The 23,093-nt window shown below is 50.8% G+C and overlaps 1 protein-coding gene across 6 annotated transcripts in view; it reads right to left on the reverse strand.

Annotated features, from left to right (window-relative positions):
* The window catches only part of DIP2A (DIP2 acetate--CoA ligase A), an 879,263-nt gene that overhangs the window by 358,767 nt on the left and 497,403 nt on the right, over positions 1–23,093 (reverse strand). For all 6 annotated transcript variants that reach the window (XM_085645155.1, XM_085645153.1, XM_085645151.1 and 3 more), the window contains one exon: positions 1,377–1,491. In XM_085645155.1, the coding sequence (XP_085501281.1) occupies positions 1,377–1,491 (115 nt within the window). The remainder of the gene's footprint in view (positions 1–1,376; positions 1,492–23,093) is intronic.

Consider the following 23,093-nt stretch of genomic DNA (forward strand, 5'->3'; position numbering starts at 1 on the left):
CGTCCAGAAAGAGATCTAGTGGCGAACCGGAGCGCGAGAGAGTACATCCAAACCTGTCGGCAGAAAGAAACAATCTAACAATTTAGACAATGCCCATGCACAGTATCACCAAAAGTGTCACAGCCTTGTGATTCGAAAAACGTCTTCGAAAAAAACAACTTGTAATCATCCGAGCCCAACACTAGACGGTAGACTTATGCGAAGCATGTGTATCTACAGCCACAAAAGGCACAAAACATATTGTCAGAGAGACAACCAACTGCAATCAAATATTCAGTAAGTATTGGCAGAACTTTGCAAAGCATTCATGGGTTGCCCCACATAGAAATTAACTTAGTAAGGAAGGCACTTTGCACATGACTAGTCAGAGTCCACAACAATCTGTTAAATCTGTGCGGGTGGCACTGTGCATGTAGCACAAAGGTACATTTAACAGCATTTAAAAATCTATCTAAGAATTGAAGCGTTATTTACCCTGCAAAGGGCAGTGGGAGATGGGACCCGATAAACAGATTCGGATTTTTACTCTATGTTTGATATTTGTAGAGGGCTGTTTGTCTTCCCAGTCATCCGTCGATCTCTCCGCTCCTTGCCAATTATTCATTTGTACTGCAGGATTTGATACACTGCTTACTGTTACACCAATTACTAGCAAGTAGTCATCTCTACCCTACTGATGTCTCCATTCAACTTACTTCAGCTGAGACCGGCACATCAAGGCTCCAAACCACCAACTTATAAAAACCCAGAGCAGCTGCAACGTTCAGCCAAGTCAGTCTCTTCTTATTCAGACCAACCTAATAATAAAGTCAGACCAGGCCTCTCCTGTTCACCTGCTACAAGTGAAAGCCAGGACATTAATAAAAGCTTGATGTCAATTGCGAGTGAGGGTTGCCTCTCACCACATACTTAAATCATAGCTAATTACCCTCCTCCTAGAATGGTGTGTTCATTAACGGTGAACGTACAGAACACCTCTACTCGTTCTGCTGCACTTCACTGCACACAGAAGACTCAAATGAAGAGCAATGAGGCTATCTGCAAGGTTAGATCATCTGAGATCTGCATGGACCAAGACTTAAAGGATGGTTCCCAAAAAGGCCGACCCACGGAGAACAATGCTTTTTTTTTTTTAACCTGCTCTGAAATTTTTTGCCAACCAACCTTTCATACATTCGTCATATTCTTTCGACTAATACACATTTCACCACTAGAACATGCAAAACATTCCATATGTCATGCTCATTCTCCATCAAGTAATGTGTATTTCCATTGAAGTAATGCAAATTTCTTCTGTAAGAATCTTGTTTACCATACTGCAGGAATCAGTGATCTGGGCAAACAGCACATTTCCATGCATCCAGAAGTACAGGTACCTGCGAATAGCGACTGTTAAGGCTTCTGATGAGCTCGCACATGGACAGATGACTTCAGGTCTTAATCCTCTGGCCTGGAACACGTTGAGAAATGCATCACATGAGGAAATGGACCCTAAATTAAAGATAACACAAAAGGAGAACATGTTACTTACTTACACCTTGTTTTGCCCCGAGAATATATAGGTACATGTGAACCTGTTAGGGTTAATAAACAGATTATGAGCTTCAAAGACATAGAATGTGCATCCTTGAGTGAAGATCTGTAGAATGGGTCTGAGTGAAGCTGTGGTGCACAAAGTGAGATGAACGGTGGACCACAGGCCTGTAATGTTTCTGATGCAGTGAGTCAAGGGCAAAGTAGGGAAAAGTTGCCATACAAACAGAATGCTTGAGACCTGTGAATCTGCAGCAGGTGATTTCCTTGGAACCTGCCCTAAACACACACACTAACCAAAATATAGGACAGAGAAGAACAGCGTACCTGTTCACCGATCATGCAGACATCCTGGTTCATCCTACGAACCTACAATATGCTGGATGAAAGCAGCTGAATGTACAGTCGTAGGAAAGCCCAATTTAAAAAAAGAATTGGGTAAGGGCACTTGGCAGGTCATACGAGAAAAGCTGGTTATTAACTGAGCAGTCGGGCGCACTCTTCTACCCCACACATTTTATGAGCTCCATCTCCTTTACCAAAAGCTGGACAGCCAGAAAAAAGGACTGTCAAACTTGGATAGCTCACGATTATGTCAAATATCTTGAGCAGCGGACAAGGGAAAATGCTCTTCTCTACACACACTGTTTGTTGTTGAGAAGACATTTCTGGGCAGTAATAGTAGTCAAAGGAGGTGAGAGCAAGGGGTTTAGTTAACTGACCAGTAAACGCAGATCCATCAAGACAGCCAAAGGAAGGAGCCCACGTAAGCTTACTAGCTCACCGAACAGGGATATAAATATGATAGATGACAAGAACAGTCATGGAATCATCTGTCAAATATGAAAAATGGAGTCACAATGACCAAAACGGAAAAGAGAAATAGAGAAGGTATATCAGCGCGTCAGAGTAGGAGTTTGCAAGCTAACCACGTAAGCGAGGGAAGGAAGGAGCAGGTTGCAACTTATAAAAGCAGGCATGGGAGAAAACTAAGTACAGATCTTACATCTTTAAAGATAGTTTGTCCAGCATATCACAGACAACACAACTGTCTAGCAGTTAAGAGAAACTCAATGACATACTAGGAGATCTGAGCTACATATGTTCTACAAATGCAGTTTTCAAATTGCACCTTGAAAGAAAGTTAACCTAAATCTTTCTCCAGGACATATGGAGAATGGCCCCAGTGTATGAGTTACTGTGCTTAAAAGAACCAAAAAGAATCCTACACAGAATCGTAGTATTCTTAGTGAACAGTGTTATTTAATCACACTGAACAACCTATATTTTATCACATTTGTTAACACAATATTCAAAGCAGTGCCCCAGAAGGGAAGGGTGAGGGTGTAGTGAATGAAGTGAGGATAAGGTAGTGAATGGAACAGTGTACGATTCACAAACTCAGTTATTTCTCAGAAGGGGCTCATACAAGAGCCAAGTAAATCACATTACATCCAGATATTTAAATAGCCATAGTTATAGATAAAACTACAGTGATGAATCGCTGTTGGTCAGACTGGCTACTGTGGTAGGGTGAACAGCCATTAGTGTGCGGCTGTTTGTACGCATGCCATTACTTTGCAAGCGTTACTACGCATGCGATGTAGCAACGCACTGCCTTTAGTACGCGTGCTGTTACATCGCATGCGTACTAACGCCGCATGCGTAGGGGGCGGGCGCCGCTCTTGGAGCTTGTCACGGCGGCCATTTGCTCCAGTGAGGGGTATGCTGCTGCTTTTCCGGGTGCCACTCTCTGCGCCTGCCCTCCAGCCCCCTATCAGCTTTATATCCTGCCTGCCCCGACGGAGGAAGCCGGAAGGGAGAGAAGAAGGGAACCACGCATGGTAAGAGGGGCTGTGTAGGGTCGTGCAGGGGCTGTGTAGGGTCGTACTTGTGTTAGTGTAGTGTAGAGTTGTGGGTTGTGTACTTGTGTTAGTGTAGGGATGGGGGCAGGGTCGTGCTGGGGTAGTCTTTTAGGGTTAAGGGTAGTGTTGTGGGGTTAGTGTAGTGTAGGGTTTTAGGGTTTAGGGAAGTCGGGGGTTGTGCAGGGTAGTGTTTAGGAGTAGGGACAGGGCTAGGGGCAGAGTCGTGCTGGGGGTAATGTTTTAGGGTAGTGTTGTAGTGTTAGTGTAGTTTACTGTTTAAGTGTTTAGTGTAGTGTCGGGGGTTGTGATGGGTAGTGAATGAGTGTAGGGAGCGGAGTAGGGGAATGTGTATGTTAGTGCAGGGGGTAGTGATCTAGGGTTTAGGGAAGTGTAGTGTTTTAGTGTTTTAGTCTTTTAGATGTGTAGGGTAGTGTATTTTATAGTGTGTTTTAAACATCTTTTTTAAATATGACATGTTATTCCGCATACCATTTTTATTAATAGGCAAGTTTTTACTTCGCATACATTAACGCTTTCAATGTAATGGTATGCGAAGTAAAAACATGCGTAGTAACGGTTATTGCTAAGTAATAACCGCGTAGTAATAGCACGCGAAGTAATGGCATGCGAAATAACATCTCATATTCGTGTGGTAGATGACGTTTCGACCCCTGGAAAGTGGTAGGTAAGTATGTCCCTTACGATGGGGTCTTCCTCAGGACAGGAGTGTGGGGAGGGGAGACGGGGGGCAAGTTACCATCAGTAGCCCAAACGCTGGGCCTGAGGAGAAAACAGGGCACGTAGGCTCCAAATCGGTGTGAGCGAGCAAAACACTCTATTGGTGCTGATTACAGAAGGAAGGGTCCAGTCAGGATTAATCTGCTGGGCTTGGGAAGTGAATTAAAGCGTTCACATCATCGGGAAAAATGGTCCTGTATTCTGATATTTTGTAGGTAAAGAAAACGTCTCAGTCCGTGTTGGTCGTGTTGCTCCCTCAGCTGGAGAAAAAGCTCTTCTGCAAGAAGGGACACCCTGATGTCCAAAAACCGAACAAGAACATCCAAAATGGCAAGTATTCTCAAAGATTCCTGTCATTAATGTTAGCTCTAGCTCTATGTAGGATCTTGAAATATTAAAACATTCAATAACAGACTGTTCAATCAAATGTATGTGACACAGTGCAGAAAAAGATGCTGGTAGTACTAGTCGAGCTCTTAAGAATTTAACACATTCTCAGGTGCCCTATCACCAAAGACTTGGCAGAGGGATCAGAAACTAAAGATATCCAAAACAATGAATGCTATCTGTCTTGGCCAGCCACAGTAATTCCGTCCTGCATACTGGTGGAGCCTGAATCCTATAACTTTTAACAAACTGAATATACAGGTAAGAACACCTGCATCAAAAGGATGAAACAAGTTCGACCTCCACAAAACGCAATTACATAGATATTTGCAACTTAGACACGCTATATCCCCTCCGATAAGGGACCTCGCAAGTCTAGCGGAATTTCACGCGCTGGAAGGCCGGCTGCTCATGGGGGAATTGGGTGCCCACAAGATCCGTCAAATTTATCAAACATTGACTACTAACTCCACGACCACTATACACCAGACCTGGGCAGTGTGGGAGGCTGATGTGCCCATGCTGACAGACTATGACTGGGCCGAGGCACTGGCTAGCCCTAGATACTCTGTGGTCTCTGCCCGCTACCGGCTGATCCAGTTCAAATATCTCCACAGGGTCTACTATACACGTCTACGTCTTTACAGGATGGGAGCGGTACAGTCCCCTATGAGCCTACGCTGTGGCTCCGAAGTGGGGTCGTTTCTCCACACGGTGTGGACCTGCGCGGCTCTGCAACACTTCTGGACGGGCATAAGGTACTGTTTAGGGCGGGTACTGGCTTGGTGCATTCCCGTTGACCTCGTTTGGTACTCCTACACAGTACTGAAGACATAGGGGGGAACAGATATAAAAGGCATTTATTGTTCTTAAGGCTTACACTGGCGAAACGAGACATTGCACAACATTGGAAGGCAACACTCCCACCCAGCATTGGTACCTGGAAGAAAGCAATGGATAGGTGCCTGTCCGATGAAGTTGCATTGTTTCAGGCCAGGGGATGTCCGCAAAAACACAAAAAGATCTGGGCAAGATGGGCCGCCTATCGCTGCATAGACTTGTCACTCCTAGGGTCAGTGGTTCCCCCAGATCCAATTGATAGGCTGGTAGTGAGCAATTCACCGATATGATACAAGGTGTTGTGTAGAGGTAAAAGTGGCAAAATTGCAATATGACTGTTGGTAATGTACTAATGAGGTATGGTGCGTGGTTGGGGAAGGGGAGGGGGTTTCGGGTCTGCCGTTTCGCAGACTTCATTGGGGATAATATAATGTACATTGTATTCATACATGTTTGATGCTTGCCCATATGGTACCTTGAAAACCAATAACCTTTGCTGTAAAAAAAAAAAAAAAAAAATGACACAAACGAAAACAGAAGCAGTTATGCTTACCAGTTTAAGAAACATTAGAAGGCAAAGAGACATAAACCAACCAGAAAAGAAGCAAAGAAAAGAAAGCATGGATTTTTAGTCCTGTCTTATTAGGTGAGAGAGAGAAGGTAAACTAATTCTGTGTGTACAAATGTGACCAGCTGGGTTCCTAACCCTTAACGTGTGGCAGTGGAGCTGTCTAACTGGCATAATTTGGTTCTATTTCCTCCGATGCCACCGCGCCAGTACCTTTACCACAACAACGCCAATAGCACTTCAGTTACTCGCATAGCCATTACTACGTACGCTGCGTTGTAAAGAAATGTGCGGTAGACATTAGACACTAGAAAGTCCTGGAGAACAGAACGGCCAAAGAAGCCATCTCTCCGGACTTGGCTGTCCGGACAATAATGCTTGGCAAACGTGTGCAGCGAGGCCCACGTTGCTGCCTGACAGATGTCCTGCAAAGGGACTCCCCGTCCCAGGGCAGTAGTAGCCACTGTGGCCCGGGTGGAATGGGCTCTCAGCCCTACAGGAGGGTCCTGTTTAGCGAAGGAGTAACAAGCCTTTATACACAATACGACCCACCGTGAGATGGTTCGCTTGTGTACTGCCCTTCCCTTCTTAGCACCCACGTATACAACAAAAAGCTGGTCGTCCACCCGGAACTGTTTGGTGCGGTCCAAATAAAAGGACAGCGCCCGTTTTGGGTCCAGACAGTGGAGCCTCTCTTCCTCTTTCGAAGGATGCGGAGGCGGAAAGAAGGTGGGCAAGGTGACAGATTGCCAGATGTGAAAGGGAGTTACCACTTTTGGGAGAAAGGAAGGACGAGTCCGGAGGACAACCTTGTCCGGATTAACAGAAAGAAAAGGAGGCTTAGACGATAACGCCTGGAGGTCAGTCACCCGTCTAGTCGAGGTGATAGCTACCAGGAAAGCAGTCTTAAGAGTCAGAAGACGAATGGGACAATTGTGAAGAGGCTCAAAGGGAGCGCACATCAGAAAGGTCAAAACTAAATTCAAATCCCACTGAGGCAATACGAAGGGGAAAGGAGGAAACATGTGAGTAATGCCCTTAAGGAAATGAGAAACAACATGGGATTTGAAAAGAGAAGGCTGATCAGGAAGTCGTAAGAAAGCAGAGATAGCTGATAGATAACCTTTCAAGGTGCCCAGAGCAGAGCCCTGCTGGGCTAGAGAGAGAAGAAAGAGAAGAACCTCAGAAAGAGGGGCGGAAAGGGGATCCACAGCCTTTGCTGTGCACCATGCCACAAATTTGTTCAACCTGCAGGCGTATACCGTTTTAGTGGAGGGACGCCTGGCTGCCAGAATAACGTCACAGATTTAGGAGGCAAGTCAAATGGCATCAACTGTCGCCGCTCAATCTCCACGCATGGAGGTGGAGACTGGACAGGTTCGGGTGGAGAACCGTCCCCTGCTGCTGCAACAGAAGGTCCTCCCGAAGAGGCAGGCGTGTCGGAGGATCGATTGACATACTAAGTAGCTCGGGATACCAGTACCTTCGTGCCCGGAGCCACTAAGATGACTTGGGCCCAGTCGCGCCTGATCTTCTTCTGCACTCTGGGCAGAAGTGGTATAGGCGGAAAGGCGTATAACAGACCGCAACTCCACTCGTGACGAAAGGCATCCCCGAGCGACTGCCGCCTTGGAAATTCCAACGCGCAGAACTGCGGACATTGCGCGTTCTCTTCGGTGGCGAATAGATCTAACCAAGGCTCTCCCCACTGCAGAAAGAGGCCTTGCGCCACGTCCGAGTTTAGACACCATTCGTGATCCATCATGCACCGGCGGCTGAGCTCGTCTGCTCTGGCGTTCAGAGAGCCCGCCAGAAGTTGAACCACCAGGGTGATGCCCTGGTGTTCCAGTCATGTCCAGAGGTGCAGAGCCTCCTGACAAAGGGTCCACGACCCCACCCCGCCCTGTTTGTTGCAATACCACATGGCGGTGGTGATGTCCGTGAACACCTGCACCACACTTCCCCGGACAACGGGAAGGAATGCCTTCAGTGCAAGTCGGATCGCTCTCAGCTCCTAAAGGTTGATAAGGAGCCGAGTCTCCGCAGGAGACGAGAGTCCTCTGATCTCCGCCTCCCCCATGTGCCCCCCCCCATCCCAGGAGGGACGCATCCGTCACTACTACGTGCTCCGGTCGGGGTAGGGAGAGGGATCTGCCGCTGACCCAATCGCGGTTCGCGAGCTACCACTGCAACTGCTTCGCAGTGCCCTCCGAGATCAAGACATGGTCGGACAGATTGCCATGATGCTGGGCCCACTGAAACTTCAGGTCCCACTGCAGAGCCCGCATTCGCCACCTGGCGTAATGCACCAACAGGATGCAGGAGGCCATCAGCCCCAGAAGCCGCAGCACCAACCTGACCGAAACCCAGGATAGAGGCCGAAAGATGGGAATCAGAGCCTGAATATCCCGGACCCACTGCTCCGGAGGATAGGCCCGGAACTGCGCTGAATCTATAACCGCTCCGATGAAGAGGAGCTTCTGGGAGGGTCTCAGGTGTGACTTCGGCACATTGATGGAGAACCCCAGCAAATGCAGGAGGTCGGCCGTAGTCTGGAGGTGGGAGACGACTGCCTGGGGCGAGCTCGCCTTCAACAGCCAGTCGTCAAGATAGGGGAAGACTGGAACCCCTGATCTGCGCAGATGAGCTGCGACCACCGCCATCACTTTCGTAAAAAAAACCTGAGGGGCACTGATGAGGCCAAAGGGGAGCACGGTGAATTAAAAATGCTCCTGACCCACCGTGAACCGCAGGTAACGCCGACATCCTGCAAGTCCAACGCTACCATCCAGTCTCCTGGGTCTAGGGCAGCCAGAACCTGAGCTAAGGTGAGCATCTTGAACCGCTCCTTCCGGAGGAAGGCGTTGACGCTCCTGAGGTCCAAGATAGGGTGTAGGCCCCCTTTGCCCTTCTTGGGAACCAGAAAGTAGTGGGAATAGCAACCATGACCTACTTCTGGACCAGGAACGCGCTCGACGGCTTCTTTGGCCAAGAGGGCCGTAACTTCCTCCCAAAGAAGATTCAAGTGATCCCCCGACATGCAGTGGTACTGTGGTGGCATGGCTGGAGGGGTCGTCTCGAAGGGGAGGGAGTAGCCCCTTCGGACGATTTGCAGCACCCACCTGTCCGACGTGATGGAACGCCAGTGGAGCAGGTGATGGCGAACTCTGCCGCCCACTGGCGTGGAATGGGCCTGAAAGCTCGGACTAGGAGGGCTTTGAAGCAGATGCTGCCGGGGTGGATGTGGACTGACCGGCACGTTGTCCTCCAGTACCGCCTCGGAAGAGTCCGCGACCGCGTGCAGGTTGTTTCTGCGGCCGGTGGCTAGGCGGACGTGAGGAGGCGTCCCTTCCTTGGCCACGAAAGGCGGAAGTTTGCGGCCGCGGGCCGAGAAACCCAAGGACTTGGCGGTAGCCCGGGAGTCCTTGAAATGAGCCAGCGCACTATCCGTCTTCTCGCCAAAAAGGCGAGTGCCATCAAAGGGCATATCCATGAGGGTACTCTGGACATCCGCCGAGAAAGACGTGGACCGTAGCCAGGCGTGGCGACGAAGCGCCACCGTGGTCGAAATTGCCCGCCCCAGTAAGTCCGTGGTGTCTAGTCCACGCCGTATGGCATGCCGCGCAGCATCTCGCCCATCAGCAAGCGCCTGGGTGAGCCGTGACCGGGTCTAATCCGGACACAGGGGCAGCACGTCCTCCACGGAATCCCACAGAAAGTGGGAATAACGGTCCAAGAGGCAAGCGGTATTCAAGGACCGCAGACCCAAACTCAGGGAAGAGAACAGCTTCTTTCCGAACTGTTCCAGTCTCTTGGATTCCCGATCCAGAGGAGCGGACGGGAAGGAGGATTGGGAAGTCGAGGCCTGGATAACCAGACTCTCGGGAGTGGGGTTTTGGGACAGAAAACTGGGCTCGCCCGGAGCAGGGTGGTGGCGCCGGGCCACGTTCCGATCCACAGGAGGGACTGTGGAGGGCTTGGACCAGGTGCCCTGCAGAACGTCTACGAGTGCCTCGTTGAACTGCAGCAGAGGCTCTGTGGAGCTTGCCGACAGTTGAAGCACTTCTGTGAGGACGTTAGTCCTCACGGCCACAGCAGGCAACTCCAGCCCAAGGGCATCGGCCATCTTGCGCAGCACCACTGAAAAAGCTGCACCTTCCTCCGAGGCCACAAACGGAGGAGAGATGAAACCAGCGTCCGGGGAGGTGTCCAGACCACTGGCATCCCCAGTTCGTCTGCCCAGTCCTGTGAAAGGTCGGCCTGTCTGGCCATAGGGTCCTCAGACCCCTCCCAGTCGCCCCCGTCATCCGATTCCTGATAAACAGGAGGAATAACCGGAGCCGGGCGGTAGATGAATTGCTCATGCATCGGCGTCCGATGCGGCGTCTAGCGGCGCCGCACCGGCCCCGGACCGGGGCTAAACCGGGGACGGCGCCGGGGGTGGAACCGGTGTCGGCGCCGGCGGAGGAGGCGTCGTGAGGTCGACCGGCGCCGGCAGAGTTCCAGGCCTGGATCCCTCGGGGACCTGCGGCGTCTGGACCGAAGTCGGCGGCGCCGGGTCACGAGGTCGCCCAGTCGAGCCTGCGGGGCCCGAATGCGCGCCGGCAGGCGTCGACGGCGGTGCCAGGTCCCTCATGGCCGAGAGGAAGGCGCTGATCTCCGCCGGAGTCGCGTCAGTCCCAGGGACCGGCGGGTATGGAGACGGACGCGGCTCCTGCGGCTCCGACGGAGCCACAGGGGTGGGACCACCCTGGCCCTCAACCGAGTTGCGCGACCGCTGAGGGGAGTCCGACGAGCGGTGTCGCCTCTTGGACTTCTTCGAGCGCTTCGACTTACCCGAAGACTTCGAGCCAGACGAGCGATGATGGTGACTGCGGCTCCGCGACCGGTTGTTGGACCTCCTCCTGGACCGGGACCGTGAACGACGCAGAGCCGGGTGCCAAAGCTCAAGAAGCTTACGGGACCGCTCCCGCCTAGCCTTCGAGGTCAAGGCCTGACAGTTGAGGCACGACTCCGCATCGTGGTCGGGCCCCAGGCAGTAAAGGCACCGGCGATGGTGGTCCGTCACCGACATCAGTCGATGACCGGAATCACAGGCCTTAAAACCAGGCATCCTACCGGTACCAGAGACGAGTCGACAGAAGACCAAAAAGAGTCAAAAAACGTTTAGTCAAAAAGTGACTACGGGGTAAGCTCTTCCCGGATCGGCGCTGTCTGGCACGGAAAAAAGAACTGACGTCAGCGCGCGAGGGCGGCGTCTAAGTACTCCGACGACGTCATTCCGGTGCTCAACGCCAACGACGGTCGCGGAGCCGCAGACGACGCCTAGTGACGTGCAAGGGGTATTGCTGATGAAAAATCTTTCCGGATCCAGCCTGACGCCTGGGGATATTCTAAGGTGAGGAATCTAACTAACGTGTTTCTTTCAGATATATCGGTCACAGTCAGACAAGTCAAAACTAAACCACAAGTTCACATTTAGATAAACTAATAAGTATAAAGTGAAACAGAGCTCACATTTGGGAATGTACTAAAAAAGCACACAGCCAACAGCCATAAAATAGATAACTGTACAGCAAAGATCAGTGATCAATTCGAAAAACAGTACCTGTATTTGGAACACTATAAACTGTAGTTGCGTAGGGGGCGGTGCGACAGACACCTTCACATCTAACCAGTAACCTCACAGCCCACCAATAAACGCAGCTGACCTACCCAACCAACAAGATCAATCAGATAACCAAATACAGGCAACAAATAATAAAAATCACAGCCAAACCACAATCATTCCATATACACAAAGAAATCAATGAGACAAACATATACTTTGACCATCATAGAGTTTCAGGTATTATTAGTCCTTCATTTCCCTTCTTTTCAACCATCGTATGAATACAACTACAAACAATAATTTACCTTACCAAATAGCCCACTGTTTCTTATATTTTTGGCACTACTCCAAAAAAGTAATGTGACCTAGGTGAAGGACGATGGATGATGCAAAGGAGGGAGAACAAGGACTAAGAGAACCTAATTTCCCATAAAAGTGATTCTTCTTTATTCAGTTGTCCTGCATTCTCTCTCTCTCTTTTTGTGATGGATTTCATAGACTAGTATACTAGAAAGCAGATATTGACTATGCACAACTAGTTGTTAAGTAAAAACGTTGTGAATGGAGTTCTCACCAAAAGAAGCATCATCCTTCAGGAGGTATCAAGGGAGTACCATGGCAGAATGCATCACTAACAGTGCATGTGACAGCTGTCAAGCGATGTACATGTCTCTGGGAAGCCATGGATGCTTCCTTGGGTACAGTAGAATGACCTCAAGTCCCTCAGGCAGCAAATACCATGAGTCTTCTTGAGTGCAATCTCATGGGCCTATTTAAGAGCACAACATAAAGTGGAATCAAAACTTCTAGATCTAGCACTACTGCTTGCTAAAAGAGAAAATTACCTCCAATTGGAAATCTGCTAGTCCCCCCCCCCGGATTTAATGATTGCTACCTTTTCCCTGCATTGGGAAAAGGTCTCCACAGAGAGGAAGCCAGAGGACTACAAAAATACTCCATAGCAAGGTAATGGGACAATGTCACACTAAAAGTCAAGAACAACATTAATGATGCTACTAAGCCCCCTTGAGCCTACGACTAGGCACTGGAGCTATCTGTTGGAGACTATGGTTAGTAAATTGATCATTTACAGACAGTATTTTTTTTTTTTTTAACAGTCATCAGTTGATACCGCAATACTGGATATATTTAACTGGGTTAGCCTTTTTGCTTTAAATATCCTACTTATTCAACAACAGCCCTCGCACATACACTATCAACACACAACCAATTTAGGTGTCCTAGCAATGTCTAATGATGTTGCTACTCTCACCACCTAGGCCTGAATGGAGAGCTACCTGGACGGATTGGGCCTTATCCATCAGTAACCACTGGCCATCACATGCTATGCTGTGGAGGACTAAACCTTCAACAAAGTCAGGTTCCTCAGTCAACAGTCACTTCTGGTGGCCGCAAGCAGGCTTAACAGCTGCCTGGAAATCAACCCCTTCCTGTGATGTCCCTTCTCCCGAACACTACTCTCCTGCCAGCCTCCCCTTGCTTGGAAAGCTGTGGCTCTTTATGACCAATTCTTGTAGTAGGCTCTAGAAGCATTAGGGAGGCTGAAATCAGTCGAGCCTAGAGCCAAATGTGTCCGGATTTGCAAGTAATGAACCCCTTGCAGTGGGACTGGATACGTTCAATGTTATCCTGAGGGCAACAGAAACAACCGGGGCTTCCCTGGAGGCAAAACAGATACCATCAATATTGGCCTACTGCAGGTCGATTAAAGGCAGTTGGCCAAAAGCGTAACCCAATTGGAGAGGGCATTACAAGAACTAAAGTCTGCAGAAAGAGATCCAAGACTTAACGGACTATGTGTGCTCAATCAAATTGGAAAGTGTTTCCCTCACTTGGGAATCAGAACATACAACACCAACAGGACCTCCTTGACGTGACACTCACCAAAACAATGTTCGCCCTAAGCGCACAAATAGCTTTTTGGAGGACTCGCCTACTTTTGGCCATGAGATGCATTGCTTTATCTAAAATGGTGATGGTGCCCTGCCTCCTATACTATTTTGCTAATCCAATTATCCTTCTCATAAGGAAGTTCTCCCCAAGATCGATGCACTACTCCCGGATCTCATAAATCACAATGGCTGGTGCAGGGTTGCACTGGCTAAGTTGAACCTTTTGGTCGAACAGGGGGATCTGAGGGTCCAGAGTTTTGAACCTTACAAATGTGAGGCTCAACGTTAGGGGATATACAATGAGCCTCGAGAAAGTACAGAAACTCCAACTCCCAGGCACCCAACTTGGATGAGGGCGACCGTGATTACTATAGAGGGCATTGGGACGTACTCATCACTAAAAATGACAAGCAACACCCTATGCACAGGCATTCCCCCACTTGGTTTGTCTAAGCATCTGAGGCACCTTACGGCTGGTGATCTGAAGCACTGAGGATGGAGGCATCACAACTTTGGGTGACCTATTTCAGGATGGTCAATTCCTTCCTTTTGAATTACTAAGAGAACAGGTCACCATGCAAAGGGGACAATTAAATACACTGAGTGCTGGACCACAGCTTCTGGTCCAAATGGTACATTTCAGACACCGAGCACGCAGCTCACTCGTAAGTCCAAAGCTTCTTTGTTATGGGTAATGAAAGGAGGTGAATCAGTTAGTTGCACAAAGCTCTCCAACACCATACACAAACACTGCAACAGTCCCTCTGTGAAACACTGCAGTTCAAAATAGGGAAAGAGCTCCAATACCGGGAATGGGCAAGAAAAATTGTGTACTGGTCCGAAGTAATGAGTTGCCTGGTTGCTACCACTGGGAAAGTCAGCTTAAATAGCTTAAATAGCAAGCAGGACTACGCTTTGGGACTATGCGAGTGACCAAAAAAGTAAAGGGTAACTGACAGTTTTGTGGATCGGTGTGATCCACAAAACTGTCAGTTACCCTTCCATTTCATGATGATTGCCTGTTTGGCTATCAGTGTGGTGTACACTGATAGCCAAACAGGCAATCATCATGAAATGGAAGGCCACAGTTCCTCCCATATTTGGTGCATGGCACCAAGTGGCCAGTAATGAGCCAAGGCTTAGAGTAAAGCCTTGAACAGGGAAGAAGCCAGGGGCCTGCGGAAACACCGGATTGCCAGTGACTGAGACAACATGTTAATACAGCTGAAAGAAGCTCCCAAAGATTATACATGACCCCAGATCACCACATTCCGAAACCTGTTGGGTGCATAGGCTCTGGAATGACACTGGCAATGATGTGTGTGCAATACATACCAGCTTTCCTAGCAGTGTTCCTTGAATTCTAAATCATCCCACCATCCCCAACTTCCCCTGCCGCCTCTTCTTATCTTCACACCCATTAATAGATCGACACAGTGCTTCAATTATCTTCCAGAAGGACTGACTTGCGCTGCTTCAACAGTTTACACACCTAACTGCCACAATCATTACTGACTGCCACAGCCTTGGTAACGCTCGATGGTTTCTAGTTATTGTTTGCAGTTGCAATACTCAAGGCTTCATCTTTAATTGTGTTCAGACAAAACTATCTTTCCACCCAACAATTACTGAAAGTAATGTGTGTGAAAAACTGTCACTGCTGTTAATTATAACTGCCCTGCTGCGACTATCTGGTGCTTATCATAGTGAAGAAAACTCTTTCTACTGTTAACTAAAAATAAAGTTTTGGAAAAAACCGCAATGTCCACTCAAATAGTTTAGACTCAAGTACAGGACAGCAGAGAGAGAATAGCAGGATGAAGTTGTGCTGATCGATAAAATGATGATAACCCTAAGGTAGTAGTCAACCTCTCAACAAACCATCAGTTCATCTTTGAGACTTTTAATAAATGGATCTGACATCATAAAATGAACTTAGAGAGAATACTAGACTACTGAAGCTGGAAAGATGCATTCTATCCCCTCTTAGACGCAATATACTTGTCTTAGAAATAAGCAGGAGAGTGAGCAGAAAACCAACACTACGGTTTAGACACTTCTGGATGACTTGGGCATCAACCTATGCTCTAGAAGAGAGAGGGAGCATGAAAGCTCAGTAGGAGTAAGACTTGAAGTGAATACATTAGCTGGAGCCTGAGACTATAGTGTATTCAATGGTAACTCGCCTAGGGCTCTGTATATATGTAATATATACAATAATAGAAGGAGCTTGTCATGGGTTAAAAGTAAACATTGTCTTAAAGGAGATCCTAATGGGATATGAGCTTATTAAATAAAATATGCTGTGCTCCAGACTCCTTACATTCACCTCAGAATAATAAAGATACAATTGGAGAGATACTCTGCAGAGAACGAGCAGGAACTGAATGGACATAGGTACCATCCAACTAACTCTCCTCTCTCTGTCCTGAAACCCCCACCCCCAACACCCAAATATGGCCCACACAGCACAGTCATGGAAAGATATGGTCCCAACTCCTACCGCATACAATTTCCGCAAAATCTCTCCAAACATGTCATGAAAAAATACAAACACAAACTCGTCAAAGAACACCTAAAAACATTAATAACAGACATCTTATACAGTCCAACACAAGGAGGGCTTACAAAGGACTTAATTTACTACACCAAGAAACCTGCCAAATAGAAAGTATTTTCCTACAACACCATATAACCAACACAAATCAACATCACATATGAATCTAAACTCACTATCTCTATCCCAAAGGTGGTGGCGGAGAACTTAACATTTCCATGTATAGAAAAGGAAACATCCTAATCCAAGCCTCAGAACAGAATATCTCCATCTTTGACTGCCAGTTCCCTGTTCTCTGTGCCACCATGAAATCCGCTCTCTATCCCCCACTGCCTCTCCCCTACAAAACACACACCCATACTCTCTCCTCTCCCAGTCGAACCTGCCTCTCCCCAATGCCCTCGCACCAAACCCCACTGCACCCCCCCCACCCCCTCCACCCCCCCATGTCGCCCTCCATCTCTAATCACCACAAAGCTACAGCCATACTTCAAGAACTAGGAGCCTGGTCAATTGAGGAGCGGAGCAGAGTCAAGCGGCTTCCCATCAACTTCCCATCAACTTACCCATCATTGCAGTGTTGCCGTGCCTTGGAACCGCCGCTACCGTCACCACTACCTCCCGCAGACAGACATCTTGATCGCACTAACATTCCAGCAAGGGAGAGAAAGGCGGCGATTGCGGCGGCGGTTACGGACTGACGAACGGTGAGCGCGAGGCACTGCAGGCTGGCATTGGTGCTCCGGAATTTCCCGAGCACCCAAGTTCTTGAGGCAAGCGCGGCCGCCGGCACCTCTGGTGGCGGCCGCAGCAAGTGTGTGCCCTCGGTGGAGCACGGGGGGGCCCGAGCATACTCGGGAAAGCCCGCGTCTCTACCCTGTGTGCCCCACTTGTCCTCTAGCCATCGGTCCCCCTGAGCTCACTTCCAGACACTCCCAGTCATCCTCAGATAGAGTGTTTGCAGTGTTGGAGCAGTGTCGGAGCGGGGCCAGGATCAGGACCCTGAACCAGAGCAAAGCAAAACCAGGAAGCAAATAGGTGGTAGCAGGTGGAAACAGGCTGAATTGGGGCAACTTGGTGGCAAATTGGCTTCCTCATTAGCCTCATATGCCTACTAGCACGCCGTCACGTCATCACACCTACTAGCACTACGAGACGCAAAGAAGGAGTTGAACAAGGCGCCTAAAGGGAGCGAACATTATAGAGAGCTGCGGAGTATCACAGATTACAATAAAAAAAAAAAAAATCGGAGGAGGAGCCTAGCGCGCATCCAAGATGGTCGCGTGAGCACAGGGCTCCCCGGACCCTTGCTGCTCCTCGGAATTTATCCTGAAATTATCCTGACTTGGCTGACGGAATCTGGAAGGCGAATTCTGGCTGAACGTTGACCTTCTTTCAGAAACCGAATCGGACCTGGGAATCCTGATCTACGGTGGTTGGAACTTTCGAGGCCCAATCGATGGCTGTGCCCGGTGCGAGGGTGACCTGTGGAGCCGGGGTGTAATTGAACAACAGCGGCAGCGGATCTGTGCCAGTGGCCGCTCCATTACTTTCGGTTTCGCTTTTGGATCCCTGAGGGGCTGGAGATCGTAACTGATTGGAGCGGCTGGGTGTTTATCTCCGCTGGATGCCCTTGTCTCCGCTTGCCACCAGTGTGTCCGTTGATTTTGGTTTCCTCGCCCGGCCGCATCACGGTATCTGGTGCGGCTTCTGACTGAGTGGCCGGCACCCCCTTGACGCTGGGCCGGTGGTCGCCGTTGGTGAGCGTGGTTCTCATGGGTGGCAGGGGGGGCCCCGAGGGGCGTAAGACTAAGACATCCCTCCGCGGGGGTCCGGTCCAGACGAACAACATGGATCGCTATACTCAAGGAAGAGGGTCCCCTGGAGCGGCTGGAGCCCCCTCGGACGAAGCTGGTGGTGGCTCGTCCATGCCCTCGGATCCGTCCCTGCAGGACATTATGGGCGCCATTAACGGCATCAAGGAGACTATTGCTACGCAATACGAGGCCTTGGCCCGTAAAATCGACACGGTGGCTATTGATGTCGCACTGATTCGGGCGGATCTCTCCAAGACCAACGAGAGGGTTCAATCGCTTGATGTGCGGACGTCCACCCTGGTTACGGATGTGTCGGACCAGCGGGCCACTCTCGGCGACCTCAAGTCGGCCAACGATCTGATGGCCCGGCGGCTGGAGGACTTTGAGGGACGGGCCCGCCGCAATAACATCCGAGTCGTAGGCGTCCCGGAGTCCTCCGACAACCACCCGGTGGATCTCTTGGTGGAAGAGCTCATCCTCAAGCATCTTGCCCCCGCCGGCCTGAGTAAGTTCTTTGCCGTGGAGCGGGCCCATCGAGTTCCGGGCGGTCGGCCGCGGCCGGGGGCCCCCCCGAGGCCCATTGTTGCCAAACTTTTCTACTACAGAGACCGAGATGTGATTTTGCAGGCCTCGCGGGCCCATGGCCCGGTCCGCCATGAGAATGCGTCTATTAACTTTTTCCCGGACTTCACCCAACTTGTCCAGAAGCAAAGGATGGGCTTCCAGGGGGTAAAGCGTCGCCTCCGCGACCTGGGTCTCAAGTACTCCATGCTTTTTCCTGCTAGGCTCAGAGTGGAGCACGAAGATCGGACAATCTTTTTTGACTCTCCCGCGACTGTGAGTGACTGGCTTGACTCGCTGCCGGGCCGCGGGGACCGGCCTGGGCCCTGTACTGGTACTGAGGGTGGCGGGTCTCCCTCGGAGTGACTTTGGTCCTTGATTTTGCCATTTTGTACTGTTCGGCTGGGTTCAACTTTTCTTTTGCATTTTGTTTCATTCTGATCTATGTGGGGGGCGGCTGGGGACGGGTCCCTCTCCTCCTCCGGGGTCTTTCCGTAGAATGGGGTTTATGGGGCGACAGGCACACTGCAAGTTGGGGTGGTTTTTTGGGTCGCAGGGGTGCAGGGTGGGGGGAGTTGGTAGTTGGGGGGGTTGGGGGGCTTTGATTTGTGTGTTTTGTTTTTAATGCGAGGTTTTTGTTCTGTTCTAGTCTTGGGCGTTGCGCTATCTGCTGGGGGACCCTTTATCGATTGGAGGGGATGGGGGGGGACGGGTTGAGGTTGATGTCATGGAACGTCAATGGATTGGGGGACCGTATCAAACGGGGTGTTGTGCTGCAGTATCTGCGACGTATGTCTCCTGATGTGGTGTTTTTACAGGAGACGCATCTGGTGGGTAACGTTTGTCATGCCATGAACAGGGGGGGGTACCGACTCGTTGCCCATTCTGGTTTCACCACTGGCTCTAGAGGGGTTGGCATTCTCCTGCGCTCTTCACTTCCGCTGGAGATCACCAGGGTAGTCCCGGATGACAGAGGGCGCTATGTGGCTCTGACTGGGCGGTGGGAGGGGCAGTCCCTTTCCCTGGTCTCTGTCTATGTTCCCCCGGGCCTCCAGAACTCCACCTTTTCAGACTTGGGTCGAATGCTGCTTGAGCTTCCTGACAGTCTTCTGCTTATGGGTGGGGATTTCAATTCAGTGGTCTCGGGCGACCGGGATCGCCACCCGCCCAGGGCCCTCCCTGCTGCGCAGGCGTGGCTTGGCGGATTCATGGAGACCTTCGGTCTGGTCGATTGCTGGAGGTTAATGCATCCTACACAGTGTCAGTACACTTTTCATTCTGGGGCGCATGGGAGTCTCTCCAGATTGGATTACTTTCTTATGCCCGCGGCCCAGACTGCCCGGATTCGAGAGGTTAAGCATCTGGCCCGGGGTATTTCTGATCATTCCCCACTGTGGTTGCTTTTTGACACTGGGACGCGGTCTGCTGGGCGGATCGCTCCTATTAACCCTTGGTACCTGCGGAACCCCACGATCCGCTATAGTCTGGTCAAGTCGATTGACCAATACTTCCTTGAGAATGATGGGTCGGTGATGTCCGCAGTGTCCCTGTGGGAAGCTTTTAAGGCAGTACTCCGTGGGCAGGCCCTATCCCAGATTGTGGCGGCTAAGAAGGTTAAGACGGAGGAGGTGGAGAAGCTGGAGACCGACATCTTGGGGTTGGAGGCGGCCTTGGAGACGGGTGTCTCTCCGGATGGGCTACATGCCCTCAGCCTGAAACAGTTCGAGTATAAGTCCCTTGTTACTGACGCTGCCCGGACCATGTATAGGGAGCAGCAGGGTAGGTTGTATGATGCTGGAGACAAGGCTGGTAAATTGATTGCTTGGCTGGATAGGAAGGAGAGAGTGAATCGTGTGGTCCCAGAGCTCAGGGTTGCGGATGGAGTGGGTGTGACTGAGCCTGGCGAGATTGTGGAGTGCTTTGCTGACCACCTCCGGACGGTGTATTCCCCAGTGTCTGACAGAGATGAAGACGACTCTCGTCTTCTACTACGGGATATTGTCCTGCCCGGCTTATCCGTCGAGGACCGTGAGCGGTTGGATGCCCCCTTGGCCGTCGATGAGATTGCTACCGCGATTGGCTCCCTTCGCTCGGGCAAAGCTATGGGCCCTAATGGCCTGCCGATCGAACTATACAAACTACGCCCGGATAAAATCGCGCCCTTCCTCCGTCGTATGTTTCAGGAGTCGAACGAGATGGGTTCCCTTCCCGCCGACCAGCGTTTGGCGACTATAGTCGTGATTCCTAAGGAGGGTAAACCACGTGACCGCTGTGCTTCATATAGGCCTATCTCCCTCTTAAACGCAGAACCCAAAATCCTGGCTAAAGTCCTCGCCAACCGCTTGCTGAGCGTTATCTGTGATCTGATTCATCCGGATCAATGCGGCTTCATCCCCCACCCTAATACCGCTCTTAATCTGCGGCGTCTGCACGGCGTCCTAGCTAGGGCGAAATACTTTTCTGAACCAGCCGTATTGGTTTCATTGGACGCCACCATGGCCTTTGATACCATTGAGTGGCCATTCCTCTGGGCGGTCTTGGAGAAGTTTGGCTTTGGGGAGGGATTTCTTAGCTGGGTGAAGCTTCTTTATGCCGGACCAATGGCTCAGGTGGTTGTCAATGGGCGGGCTTCCCGGCCTTTCGCTCTCGGGAGGGGCACTAGGCAGGGGTGCCCGTTGTCCCCTCTGCTTTTTGCTCTGGCCTTGGAACCGCTCGCCGCCTGGCTCCGCTGGGAGCCCTCTATCAGAGGGATCCGGTGGGCCCCGGGCTTCGAGGATCGGGTCTCGCTGTACGCGGATGATATTCTTCTGTACCTCACCTCGCCGCGACAGTCATTTAATGTTCTCTTTGATGTCCTCACCTCCTTTGGGAAAAACTCGGGTTTGATAATTAACTGGTCCAAATCTTGCGTGTACCCTCTCTCCGGTGGCCCTCCCGTCTTGCCGCCTCTACTTCCTATCCAAACGTCCTCATCCGGCTTTAAGTACCTGGGGGTGTATGTTTCGTTGGACCCGGCGGTCCGCTATGAGCAGAACCTCCTGTCTCCACTCCGACGTTTGAGGGTGGATACGGCGCGTTTGTGTAGGTTGCCCCTGTCTCCGCTTGGTCGCGCGGCCCTGTTTAAAATGATGTCCCTTCCCAGATTTCTTTACGCACTACAGAACTCATTTGATGTCATTCCGGTGGGCATCTTTCGGGAGGTGGAGAGCCTGCAGAGGAGACTGGTCTGGGACGGGCGGGCGCGTATCGCTCTGGCAAAGCTTACTCTCCCCTGGTACGACGGGGGCATCGCGCTTCCTGACATTAGACGGTACTATTGGGCCTCCCAACTGTCGGCAATTAACCATGCCACGTATGCTCCTGGTCTGAACCCGGCGTATGAGATGGATAAATTCCTGCTTCCCGGCGGTAATTATAACAGAGCGCTTTACTCCCGATCTGCTGGTGGTACCCTCACGGGCCCTACCAAGATTGCGGTAGGGGTGTGGAAGGCGGCGAATGTAGCGATGGGCTGGAGTGAGCGTTTAACGTGTGCTACTCCCTTGTTTGCCTCAGACCGCCTGGGGAGCCTTTGGACGACGAAAGGCTTTGAGCACTGGGACACGATCGGTATTAGCAGAGTGGGGGATCTGTGGGTTAAAGGCGCGGTCAAGACCTTCGCGGCGCTCCGGAGCGAGTATGAGCTTAGTGAGAGGGAGTTTTTTCGCTACGCCCAGGTTCGGCATGCCCTGCTCTCGGTTTTTGGGGAAGGGTCCACGGTCCCTGTTTCTTCGCCCCTCGAGGACCGCATACTCGACGGTCACGTTCCCGATAGTACTATCTCCTTGATCTATAAAAAATTGATAAATAATCGGGCTGACCTCTTGGTGCGTCTACGGGAGGCATGGACGGGGGATGGGGTTGAGTTGGACGACGAGGACTGGCAGTCCGCGCTGTCATCTCCTAAGGAGGTGGCCATCCCGGCCCGTCTCCGTTTGGTCCAACTTAAGATCCTCCATCGCGTTTACGTGACGGGCCCCCGTTTGGTCTCGATGGGGTTTTCTGAGGACGGGCTCTGCAAGCGTGGCTGTGGGCACAGTGCCACCTTTCTCCACATCCTGTGGGAGTGCCGCGAGGTGGTGGAATACTGGCGTCAGGTGCATGAGGTTATGAGGCGAGTCACCGGGGTCACGCTGTTGCCGGAGGTGCGTCGTCGTGTGCTGAATGTGTGGGAGCCCAATGACTATAACGCGGCCCAGACTCGGTGGGCGGCCCTGGGGAACATGATAGCAAAGAGGGACATAGCGCAGCTTTGGGGTTCGCAGCGGCCCCCCACCGTGTCTGTCTGGAAGGAGAACATGGACTGGTGCATGTTCAGGGAAAAGACTGTTTATGTGGCTCGTGGTAAACCCGGGGCTTGGAACAGAATTTGGGGGCAGTGGAATGCGTATCGTGGAAGTATTTGTGCTCCCCCCCTGGTGGAAACGTCTGATGTAGCCATGTCCCCCTGATCCTTGATGGTTCCTTACTTATTTGGCACATCTGAGTATAGATTGTGATTGCACTGTTTGATCTTTTACCTACTAGCGGCCGGCCCTGGTGGTTGTAGGCCCGTGCTTGTAACCTTCTTTCTGCACAATAAAATTTTTCCAAAAAAAAAAAATCCAGACAGGAAATTCAGCCAAACCGCATCATCATCCCAATCAACTAAAAAACTCAATCAA

This window comes from Triturus cristatus, chromosome 3_1 (genome assembly GCF_964204655.1).
Source record: "Triturus cristatus chromosome 3_1, aTriCri1.1, whole genome shotgun sequence".
NCBI lineage: Eukaryota > Metazoa > Chordata > Amphibia > Caudata > Salamandridae > Triturus > Triturus cristatus.